General features: G+C 50.2%; 1 protein-coding gene across 6 annotated transcripts in view; it reads right to left on the reverse strand.

The window, feature by feature from the left end:
* LOC116953335 (uncharacterized) overlaps window positions 1–12717 on the reverse strand; it is a 361549-nt gene that overhangs the window by 51027 nt on the left and 297805 nt on the right. For 5 of the 6 annotated variants that reach the window (XM_032973443.2, XM_032973442.2, XM_032973441.2 and 2 more), the window contains one exon: window positions 188–1117. The exons of the other annotated variant lie outside the window; for it this stretch is intronic. In XM_032973443.2, the coding sequence (XP_032829334.2) occupies window positions 188–1117 (930 nt within the window). The remainder of the gene's footprint in view (window positions 1–187; window positions 1118–12717) is intronic. 6 annotated transcript variants of the gene reach the window in all.

Genomic DNA, 12717 nt, shown 5'->3' on the forward strand with positions numbered 1-12717 from the left:
TGATGTTGACAATGAAACATCAGCGATATCTGACAGAGAAGCGATGGCGATGGGGGTGGTGACATCAACGGCACAGGCCATACCGACCTTGACCTTAGCCGACACATCACTAACCCAGGGCCCGTTGCAATATGCGCACCCCGCCCCCGGGGTTGCCCGATGTTTTGTTTTGCTCGGTGGGACTCACAGTCTTGCGCTGCAGGCGGCTGAGCAGACCCTTCCTCTCCCTGCGGTCCACCGATCCGCCCCACGGGGAGCCCAGCGCCTGTCCCCCGGGCCACCTCCCGGCCTGCGCCTGTATCCTCGCCTGCGCTAGGTTAAAACCCGGCCCGGCACGGGCGTGGCGAAGCCCCCTCTCCAGCCGGCAAAACGTCTGGTGACCCACCGCCGCCACCCCGCGCCTCTCCCCGTCCCCTCGGCAGCCCGCCGCTCCTCCTCCTCCGGCGGCGGCGGCGGCCTGCGACGCCTCCTCCTCGCTCTCGTCGCGCTCCTCCCTCTCGGCCGCCTCGGCCTTCCCGTACGCGTACACGGCCTGCGGCAGGTTGCACTCGCTGTAAGCCACCCGCCCGCGCCGCTGGGACGCCGCCAGCGGGCTGAAGAAGCCCGCCGCCGTGCAGCGGTAGTGGCCGCCGGTGCCCTGCGCGAGGCGGTCGCCGGCGGCCGGGAACGCGCGGTTCCAGTCGACCGAGCGGCAGGCGTAGGGGGGCGGTTGAGCCGGCGGCGGCGGCGGCGGCGGCTGCGGAGGGTGCGGAGGGAGAGGCGGCGTCGGGGTGTGCGGGAGACGCAGCGTGCGCGTGCTGTGCTCCCCGCGCGTCACGCAGCCGCCCCCCTCCTCCATCGTCACGGTGAGCTCCCGCTCCTCGTGCTCGAAGTAGAAGACGCCGTCCACTCCGGACTCGGGCTCGTCCTCCTCGTAGCAGACGTCCACCAGCGGGTTGAGCTCCCAGTTCTTGCCGACGGGCGACGAGCGGTACTGCTGCTGATGCTGCTGCTGCTGCTGGTGGTGGTGGTGGTGCTGGTGGAGACCCGTGACGCCGTAGCTGCCCGTGCGCAAGCGGCGCAGCTGCATTTGCCGGCGGGCGGCTCGCAACTCCTCGAGCGAGACGGCGAATCCCGGCTGCAAGAGACGCCGCTCTCTCGTGACGCAGCAAAGACACCGGCGGTCGCGCGGCGACCTCGCGCGCCAAAAATAATAATCATTAAACACCGCGCGGGTCTCTTGATACCACGCGTGGTTCCGTTCACTCTCAAGAGAGGATTATTGGGGGGGGGGGGGGGGGGGGGACACGCTAGAAAGGCCGAGCGAGCAGGAAGGCGGCTGTGACCTGCCACCAAGGATTGCCTAAAGATTTGCGATCCTTGTGTTCGGATTATTTGGCCAACTCCCTATTTGTATGAGCGTCTCACACAAGTGGGAGGAAGCCGGAGTGCCTGGAGAAAGCCTTAATGCATGCGAGCAGAAGGGCCGGGGGGGGGGAGGTAACTAGCAGAGAGCTGCTGCAGCATCACCACCGCGTTGCACAATTTGCGAAAGGTATGATCTCGGATTGGGAGGTGGCCGGGTGGCTGAGCGGTTGTACCTACGTATGTACGTTGAACTTCTTTCGCAATGCACGTAGCCAACTGCGCCTAATCAGAGGTGCGGGGAAAGGACAACCAACTAAACACACGGAAAAATATACACATACTGAGTCAGGGACGTTGAGCCGGCACTACTCACTTCCTGGGTTAGAATCTGCGTATTGGTCGTCCGTGCTTCTGTCTATCTCTCTGGCCTGTGTCGTCTCCTTCATAACTAAGGAGTTGATGCCCATGACTGATACTTCTCACCGCCTTCTAACGAGGTTACTATAAAGAGGTGATTATAACAAGATTATAACGATTTTACTATAACTAGGTTATTATAACGAGGTTGTCAAGTGTATCAAAGTTGAGGGTCTTGGCCCGGCCACCAATGACTCTTTCCAAAGATAACTCTGGTGATAAATTTGGGGGGAGCATTCACTCTGGCTTATATCAGCCAGCTCTGACCATCACGTCACGGACACTTTATGCAGGGCATACAAGAGACTGACCACCTAAACATAGACAAGGGGGTTGATGAAGTGATTCCAGAGAACTACGATTCCAGAACGTATTTCTCTCTCATCATCTCCCGGGGACGGTCTCTTAACGTTATGTGACGCCGCGCATTTTAAAAAATTGTATTCATTCATCTTTAGACATGTCGCTCAATGTAGGGAAATGTGAGTAAACTAGTGAATAGGTTTGTGGAACGTAAACTGTCAATTTTCATGAACTTCTCGAGGAAATGTGGGGAAGCTTACGCAGGACCTAAATTAAATTCGACAGGAACTGTTGATGGTTTTTGCATAATACACAAGACTGGGTGCTTTTTATACACGTGTCAGCGTGTTGTTTGAAACTTTTGGTGTTCCGGTCAGCACCGATGTTTACATTTAAATGGGATTCCTCGTCAGTTACGGACTTGAATGGAGCAAGCGAAAATTCGGAGGGGAGGAAGGCCGCAGTAGCGCGTGGCGAGAGCTTGACAGGAGATATGCTCACCGCGTGGCCTAACCCGGAGCACCACGCGAGGATTACGGGGGGATGTGAGAACCGGCGCGCTAAGGAGCGTGTGTTTCTTAGACGCGAAATTAGTCCAAACTAATCTCAGTAGAAATTGGGACCGTGCAAGCATAAATAAGATCCCGATATTTCTGCACCGACAAAACATTTACGCTTGTACATTGGGCCTTTATAAGAACGGCTAAGAAAGAAGACACGACCTCACGAATTTGACTCAGTTATATACAACACAATAGTATAGGTTCATTTGGCACTGTCTCTGGCTGTCGCCTGATGATGCGAGTTGTAATAACTGGCGAAACGCCACGGTCCTCAAATTGTAAATGTTGTTGATTTACTCTCCAACACAGTGGTGTGTGCTGTACCAGTAACGAATTGGCCATGTTCTGTTTACGTTACAAACCTCACTAATTGGCTGTGTCGGGTTGGTGGCCGGTTTAGCGGCACATTCATATTTACGCGATCTAACCCCCAAAAAATCCTCTGTCGTGGATAATATTGGTCGCGAAAACCCGAACTACTAACGTGCATATACAACACATTTGGTACAATGCGCCAGTCAAGCAGGTCACATCACTCGTGGTTACGTCACCAATGGAAGCGTGACCATTAAGCTCAAGTTAAACAGTGCAACTATTCTCAGGCTAAACACACTGCCACATGCTTCGTATGTTGCGGGTCTGTTTGTTAAAAAGATGATTTAAAAAAAAAAGCAATTGTTTTTCATTGCTTCTGTTTTGCAACACATTTCATTCACATGAACGAGACAGGGGTAACTTAGGCGGGGAAATGTCGCCCACTTAAAATGTTAAACAAATGTCGAGTCTTCCACGAGAAATAAATTAAGGTAAAAAAACATTTTAAAAGAGCCAGATTATCACGCCGAATAATTTAATATGCTGTAGATATAGTATTATTTCTAAAATAAGAGGCTATTGTCGTCATTGCCAGCAGTGATAGCATCGCGTGAACAGAACACGTTTTCGGCCATTTTGTCAAGATGGGAATCTGGGCAAATACATTGGAAAAAAAAATACGATCGTTCTCTAAGTAGAGTATAAAGTATATCACCAAAATTACAGACGTCAAAATTGTGAAATGTTCTAAAATATGAACTATAAGCACCTTTCGTAAAGTGACCAGGAGGAGGATTGATAATTGCTGCACTGTGTACAGCGCAAAAGCGTTCGCAATCAAAACCGTTCACAACTCTGAATTAACTCACAGTCATGGTTGGTTATGATATTCAGCTTTAGAATTTATTACATCGTGTTAATCACTAATGTTCAGAGGGGAGTCACTTTCGCTAATACGACATCATCAGTGTGAGTGCCGCCACACATTTGAAACCATTGGGGGTGTGACAGCAGCACGATTATGATGGGGGGGAGTGTTTTCACTTTTGTCTATTGTGGGGCGGCCGCACTGAAAGACAACCAGGGGCCCACCAGTGGCCCGCGGGGACTTGCAGTGAAGAACGCCGATCTACTATTTACATCGAGAAGATTTGACGAAGCTAACTTTTATGATTCAATTCCCAAACTCGTGTCTCCGCGAACACTGCTGCCATTTTGATCTCTGCTCTTCCGTTGTCAGACGACCACCTCAACCCAACGTGAACTTGTTCAGCCAATCGCAGCACAGTTGAATGTGCGGCGTGAAAAGTGAACGTTTTTCGAACAATTTCTCAACCTTGCCCGACTTGAACGCAACTGTTCATATCTCCGGCGTTGCAGCCAGTAAGGAAAAATGAAATCGAGCTTCGTAATCACGAACAATCGTTTGACACAACATTGTCGCGGAAAAGTTGCACTGTTGTAACTTCAAGGGTGAGCAGGAGAATGTGAGGATGTCCAACAATCACGATGAGGTTCATGCAACGTGTACACGGCCTCAAACACCACGGCAAATGAACGCACAGTACATTCTCTGAAAGCCTGTTCATAAACACCTAATGAACACATTTTCGAAAACAGTTCAAACACAATGACAGTATTATATACAGTATTTCAGTGCTGCCACTATTTGCTTAGATCAGCTGACTTTTAATTGACAAAGTGGTGACTTTTAATTGACAAAGTAAAAAAAAATACAGCTCACGGGGTCATTACACAGTGCCATCATCGCAATATAGATCCCCAGGCCTAATGACTGGACCGTACTACGGCTCCTTAGTCTGAGCAACCGCAGAGTTTCGCGTCCGTCGTAATGAGTGTTCGGAAAAGGCCACGTGAAAAAAGTGAAGCAGTCTTGTTATTCATTATCGTACTCAAGTTTCGCAATACGGTGTAACGTGATGGTGACGTGTGCGGTACGGTACTTTCAAAAGGTAACCTGCGTTGAGTTTGACCTCGGTAATTAGGGCGCCATGGTGGGGGGATGTTAACTGCCTCGCCTGGTGTACAAGCGGTCGAGCGTTCAATACCGACCCTGAGGTCTGTTATATATTTCGAGTTTGTACGTCTCTCTCCCCGTGGTCGCGTGGATTTTTCTCGGGGTCCTCCGTTAATTCCTCCGCATTTAGAAACATGTATTTAGAGTATTTTGCTGCTATAAATGTCCACGTGATAAGCCACTTGGTTGAGCTATCATTTGTGGCCAGGTCGCTTCTGAAAAAAAGAGCGAGATAGCTCAGTGGGCCTTGCCTGGTAAAATACAAAACAGTTTAGTTTCAGAATCAGAATCGTTACACTGACGGAATCCGAAGAGCTATAAAGCTATTTTTCACAGACGTCCAGTCTGGGCGGGTCAGAACGTGATAACAACGAACAACACAAAAACACGATAGTAGTGCAAAGTATCGGAAAAAAATCGCTTAAAATATACAAATAAAACGAAACTATATATATTTTTTAATCTTAGCAGGTAAAGCCTACTAACAAGAGACAAACTTTTAAACATCAGGGAATCAACTCCTGTGGATTTATTTCCCACTTTTCTGCTTCCGGCGGCAGAATTAGTGGGCATTCTAGTCAAAGCCGTGCCAGACTTTGCTCAAGCAGTGAAACGCCGCCCAAGGGGTAAACGGTCGGGGGCTCTCGTACGGCTACGCAGACGCGGGATCCGAACAGTGCTTCCGAGCTTTTTCCTCTCCAACGTACGTTCACTGTGCAACAAAATGGACGAACTTCAGCTACTGATGGTGAAAAACAGAGACTTTCTTTCATCCTCTGTTTTGTGCTTCACGGAGACATGGCTGTGTGATTTGATTCCGGACACTGCGCTACAACTGTCAAGATTCCATCTTGTAAGATCGGATCGTGACATAGCACTCTTCGGCAAGACGAAAGGCGGTGGTATTTGCTTTTACATTAACAGTGGCTGGTGTGTAGATGTCACAGTGATTCTGCAACATTGTTCTCCGCTCCTTGAATCATTTTTTAGAAACTGTAAACCTTTCTACTCGCCTCACGAGTTCGCGTCGCTCATTTTGGTCGGAGTTTACTTGCCGCCGGATCCTCAGGTTAAAGAGGCCCAACGCATGCTCGCCGACCAGATTCTGAGTATGGAGCGAGCAAATCCAGATTCGCTGGTTATCGTACTTGGCGACTTTAACAAAGGTAATCTCAGCCACGAACTCCCCAAATACATACAATTCATTAAATGCCCTACCAGAGAAGGGAACACTCTGGACCACTGCTACACTACAGTCAGTAGAGCCTACCACGCCATCCCCCGAGCAGCACTGGGACACTCTGACCATGCCATGGTCCACCTGATTCCTGCATACAGGCAGAAACTAAAGCTCTGTAAACCTGCTGTGAGGACATCTAAACAGTGGACCAGTGAGGCTGTGGAAGATTTGCGGGCGTGCTTAGACTGTACTGACTGGGATATGTTCACGACTGCTACCAAGTCTGGATGAACTCACAGAGGCTGTGATGTCGTACATCAGCTTCTGTGAGGACTGCTGTATTCCAACACGTACCAGGGTGAACTTCAACAACAACAAGCCCTGGTTCTCAGGAAAGCTCAGAAGGTTGAGGTTGGAGAAGGAGGAAGCGTTTAGGAGTGGGGATAGAGACAGATTCAAGGAGTCGAAGAACAGGTTTAGCAAGGCGGTGAGAGAGGCTAAACGACTGTACTCAGAGAGACTAAAACACCAGTTCTCTGCTAACGAATCTGCTTCTGTCTGGAGAGGGCTCAGACAGATCACCAACTACAAGCCCAGAGCCCCCCACACCACTAACGACTCCCGCCTGACCAACGACCTGAACGAGTTCTACTGCAGATTTGAAAGACAATTGGACTGTCCTGAACTACCCCTTCCCACCCAAGAGGCCCCATCCCCCACCCTTACTACAGAGACGTCTCTCTCCTTTCAGGAGGGAGAAGTTAATAGACTTTTCAAGAGGCAGAACCCACGCAAAGCAGCTGGGCCGGACTCTGTCTCTCCAGCCACCCTCAGGCACTGCGCTGACCAGCTGTCTCCGGTGTTCACCAACATCTTTAACACCTCCCTGGAGACATGCCATGTACCAGCCTGTCTCAAGTCCTCCACCATCATCCCTATGCCCAAAAAGCTAAGGCCAACAGGACTAAATTATTATAGACCAGTCGCCCTTACCTTTGTGGTAATGAAGTCTTTTGAGCGCCTGGTCCTGGCAAACCTCAAAGCCATCACAAACCCTCTCCTGGACCCCCTTCAGTCTGCCTACAGAGCCAACAGGTATGTGGATGACGCAGTTAACATGGCCCTCCACTTCACCCTACAGCATCTGGACTCCCCAGCATCCTACGCCAGGATCCTGTTTGTGGACTTCAGCTCTGCCTTCAATACCATCATTCCTGCCCTGCTTCAGGACAAGCTCTTCCAGCTGAACGTGCCCGACTCCACCTGCAGGTGGATGACAGACTTCCTGTCTGACAGGAAGCAGTGCGTTAAGTTGGGAACACAAGTCTCTGACTCCAGGTCCATCAGCACTGGAATTCCTCAGGGCTGTGTCCTTTCCCCACTGCTCTTCTCCCTGTACACCAACAGCTGCACCTCCAATCATCTGTCCGTCAAACTCTTGATGTTTGCGGACAACACCACCCTCATTGGGCTGATCTCTGGTGGGGATGAGTCTGACTATAGGTGGGAAGCTGACAACCTGGTGACCTGGTGTAGCCAGAATAACTTAGAGCTAAATGCTCTAAAGACAGTTGAGATGTATATTCTTGGTTCTTTCGGTGAAGTCACGTGACTTTACCGAAAGAACCAAGAATATGAATCACTGCAGTCACGAAAGCTTTAAATCACAGTTGAGATGGTTGTGGACTTCAGGAAGAATACAGCCCCACTCACCCCGATCACCCTGTGCGACTCCCCAGTCAAAACTGTAGAGTCCTTCCACTTCATGGGCACTATTCGCTCCCGGGACCTCAAGTGGGAACTGAACATCAGCTCCCTCCTTCATAACCGTCTGGTACGCTGCTGCCACTGCCAAGGACAAGAGCAGACTGCAGCGTATCATCCACACTGCTGAGAAGGTAATTGCCTGCAATCTACCAACCCTCGAGGACCTGCACACCACGAGGACCATGAGGCGAGCGAGGAAGATTGTGGCCGATTCCTCCCACCCTGGACACTCTCTGTTCCAGCTACTCCCCTCTGGCAGAAGGCTGCGGTCCATCAGGACCAAAACCTCACGCCACAAAAACAGTTTCTTCCCAGCCGCTGCTGGCCTCTTCAACAAGGCCAAGGGCTTACACTGACTTTAACATTTTATCTACAAAATTACACCTTGCCATATTTACACTATGTTATCCTATTTGTATTTTTAGATTGTATCTTATAGCTACTTTATATTAAATATTTATTCAAAATTTTACATACTTTAGCCCCTTAGTGTGAGTTAGACTTTGTATCTTTAGTATAGTTAGACTTGTATACCACTTATTTAAGATTTAATATTCCTATATGTTGAATGTATGCACCTTCCTGACAAAGTAAATTCCTTGTCTGTGCGAACTTTCATGGCGAATAAAACCCTTTCTGATTCTGATAGTAATTTATTTTCCAGAAGTGACATAGGCCACAAATGATAGCTCAACAAAGTGGCTTATGACGTGTGACTTCATCAGTTTAATTACCAAGCTGCGTGTTGCCTCCGAGGCTGTGTGACCTGTGTGCTCTGTGTGACCTGTGTGCTAGGTGTGCTGTGTGACCTGTGACCTGTGTGACCTGTGTGCTAGGTGTGCTCTGTGTGCTCTGTGTGACCTGTGACCTGTGAGCTCTGTGTGCTCTGTGTGACCTGTGTGCTCTGTGACCTGAGTGACCTGTGACCTGTGTGACCTGAGTGACCTGTGTGACCTGTGTGCTCTGTCTGCTCTGTGTGACCTGTGTGACCTGTGTGACCTGAGTGACCTGTGTGACCTGTGTGCTCTGTGTGACCTGTGTGACCTGTGTGCCAGGTGTGACCTGTGTGACCTGTGTGACCTGTGTGCTCTGTGTGACCTGTGACCTGTGTGACCTGTGTGCCAGGTGTGCTCTGTGTGCCAGGTGTGACCTGTGTGACCTGTGTGACCTGTGTGCTCTGTGTGACCTGTGACCTGTGTGACCTGTGTGCCAGGTGTGCTCTGTGTGCCAGGTGTGACCTGTGTGACCTGTGTGCTCTGTGACCTGTGTGACCTGTGTGACCTGTGTGCTCTATGTGCCAGGTGTGACTTGTGTGCTCTGTGTGACCTGTGACCTGTGTGACCTGTGTGACCTGTGTGCTCTGTGACCTGTGTGACCTGTGTGACCTGTGTGCTCTGTGACCTGTGTGACCTGTGTGACCTGTGTGCTCTATGTGCCAGGTGTGACTTGTGTGATCTGTGTGCTCTGTGCGACCTGTGTGACCTGTGTGACCTGTGTGCTGTGTGACCTGTGTGACCTGTGTGACCTGTGTGCTCTGTGTGACCTGTGTGACCTGTGTGATCTGTGTGCCAGGTGTGACCTGTGTGACCTGTGTGCTCTGTGTGCTCTGTGTGACCTGTGTGCTCTGTGTGACCTGTGTGACCTGTGTGACCTGTGTGCTCTGTGACCTGTGTGCTCTGTGTGACCTGTGTGCTCTGTGTGACCTGTGTGACCTGTGTGATCTGTGTGCCAGGTGTGACCTGTGTGACCTGTGTGCTCTGTGTGCTCTGTGTGACCTGTGTGCTCTGTGTGACCTGTGTGACCTGTGTGACCTGTGTGCTCTGTGACCTGTGTGCTCTGTGTGACCTGTGACCTGTGTGCTCTGTGTGACCTGTGACCTGTGTGACCTGTGTGACCTGTGTGACCTGTGTGACCTGTGTCTGCTGCTGCTGCTGCTCCCACATCATCACCAGCTGCTGACTCCAGAACGCCCCCCGTGTTCACTGCTTCTGTAATAATGTGCAGCGTTCCAATGCACGCCATAGCCCGTGCAATGCACAACCCCTCTCATTGTCGAGATGCCTTCGGTTGGTTTATGCGAGTGCTGACCAAGTCTGCTCAATCGTAACAATAAAAAGATAGCCCTGCAGAGTCACGGCAACGGCAAGGTGTCTTACTCCCAAAAATGCTCATCTCCATTGATAGCCTTGGGCGGTGGAAATTCTACGTTGCCGTGGCTGAAGTAATTTCTGCCCAATTCTGTAGGGCATCATGAAGTACACTCTTTGGTTCTTTCGGTAAAGTCACGTAGGTAAAAAATAAATAAAGTAAAAATCAAATCACGACGTTTCGGGCGCAACACCGTTGCCCGTCATCAGGTGGAAACAACCCCAGCAATAAACAATTTGTTTTGCCCATTTCAGCAATTTGTTATTGCTGGGGTTGTTTCCACCTGATGGCACTTGTGCTGCGCCCAAAACGTCGTGATTTGATTTTTTTTTTACCTACGTGACTTTACCGAAAGAACCAAATAGTTATGGATCCTTGCAGTCACGAAAACAAATCTAGAATCAATCATGAAGTGACCGTACGACTGCTGCTATCTGTTTTGTTACGCAGCCAGAAGGATAGAAAGGCAGGCAGATAGCGTAGCCAGACAAGCACAAATTTAGATAGGCAGAAATACTGCAAGTAATTATGATGATGATAGATGAATACTCAACCAGGTTAAGACAAAGATTCCCCGTATAGCCTCACGAGACTTGTGGGGCAAGTTCTGTTGTCAAGAATTTGTGAAGGCCGGCACGTCACACGAGGGGACGTGTGGCCAACAGCGTGTCCAACCGCCTTTGTCTCCCCAGTGGCGATGTCTACTTACCCAAAAAGTTGCTCATTGAGTCTACCTAGGGGAGGCCCGGCACCGGTTCAGATAATCGTAACTGGTGTTGGCTGTGAGCAGGAATTGATTCGGTTCGCCGGGTTTGTAGCACAGTGAACTAACCCCTATACTAACTGCTACGCTCCCATGCATAACTCTTCCAAACGCAAGCCTGGATTTTGCTTTGACATTACGGTCAGCAACTAAATTGATTGTCGGCAACTATAAAGCATCACGGCACGAGGACCGAGAGATGATAAGTTATTACTGCAGTCGCATTCTCATATGCAATGTATATAATACATACTGTATATAATAATAATGATGATAGTATGAATGTTTTCCACTCTTGAGAAACAACACAATGAAAGCAATGCATTATGGGCGGGTGAAGGTTCACAGTCAAGTGCATCAGTGGTAACAGCGTAAATGCGTTCGCATCTCAACATTGCAAGGGAACCACTCCAAGCACACTGGATATTTCATTTATTATGGTAGCCAAAGTCTCCCTACTCGAGCAGATTTAAGGGCAGCATTTACCTCCATTGGAGACAGTGAAGGAAATTCCACATTCGAAGAGTATTAAACTATAAACTATTTTTTTTAGGTAAGATCCCACTGAGCTGCTATGTTGCTCTTTTTTCAGAAGCAACCTGGCCACAAATGGCAGCTCAACGAAATGGCTCATCATCACGTGGAAATGTATTGCGCGCCAAATACTCTAAACGCGTGACGTGACGTTGATTCTAAATGTGGAGGGAAAAAAAACGGAGGACTCGGAGAGAAATCCACGCGATGATGGGGAGAGCATGCAGACTCCAAATATACAGCAGGCACCATGGTCTGGATTAAATCCACGCCCTCCTGTATACCAGGCGAGGGAGTTAACATCTCGCCACCACGGCACCCGTGGTGGTTGCCAAGTCTCTCCATCGGGCAGCAGTTGTCGACTTCCCACAAAGTGTTGCCTAGTTTTAGTCACCCTGGAGAGATGATAGGTTGAATTGCCACCCATACCAAGGGCTTAAAACTCCTCATCTTCTGATTGCGAGGTGAGGGCTATGGAAATTGCTGACATCCATAATGACAGTGCTACATTTGATCATTACCAATACACATTTTAACGACGCACTCCCCCTGTTTCGATACACACGAGCCTCATTATGTCACAGACTTCGGGCAAGTGCTGGTAGCAAGCACCTATGAAGAGACAATTTAACTCGATGTTTCATATTTGTGCAGTCATTCTAGAGAGACCGGCTTGCATCAATGCGTACAACCCAGGTTCAGGCCCAGGACCTCAGTCTCAGTGTCTCTGGCGCGGCATCAGGCCCCTAGGCTGCCCGGCTATCTCCGGGATCATAAAAATGAGCACTACTTTGTGAGAAGTGAATGGGGTGTGTGGAATGTACACGGTCAATGCCAGTCCAAGTGACTCGACCCGTCACCCCTTTGGGGGGGGGTCCACAAACGAACGACCACTTCGTAGGCAACGGTGACTGCACATCCCGCGACGCGTTCTACGGAGAGGTTGGTCTCTGCCACGGGAATGCCGAATGTCCACCGTTGACTTGTGGCCGGCCAACGGAGGCGAACGGCGGCCCCCGGCCCCGCGCTCGTTTGCAGCAGGGGGGACAACTTTGACCCGCGGCGTTATGACCGGCGTGTACGCACGTCGAGAGATGTACACTTAAGCGTGCGCGCGCGCTTGTGAACACCCCAACTGCACGCGCCGTGCAAAACGTGCGCGTGCAATTGTGCCCATGCATGCACCCGCGGGTGCGCCACGCACGCACGCACGCACGCACGTTGAACTTCTTTCGTACCGTACGTAGAGAACCTCACGGGGATGGCCGGGGGGTGAAGGAACAACGAACCAAAACACACGACGTGACCACGCGGTGGCCGGTCACGAGAAGGGCCTCCGCGG

The sequence above is a fragment of the Petromyzon marinus genome, chromosome 51, assembly GCF_048934315.1.
Source record: "Petromyzon marinus isolate PM22_M1 ecotype Great Lakes invasive population chromosome 51, UKy_Petmar_22M1.pri1.0, whole genome shotgun sequence".
NCBI classification, from domain to species: Eukaryota; Metazoa; Chordata; class Hyperoartia; order Petromyzontiformes; family Petromyzontidae; genus Petromyzon; species Petromyzon marinus.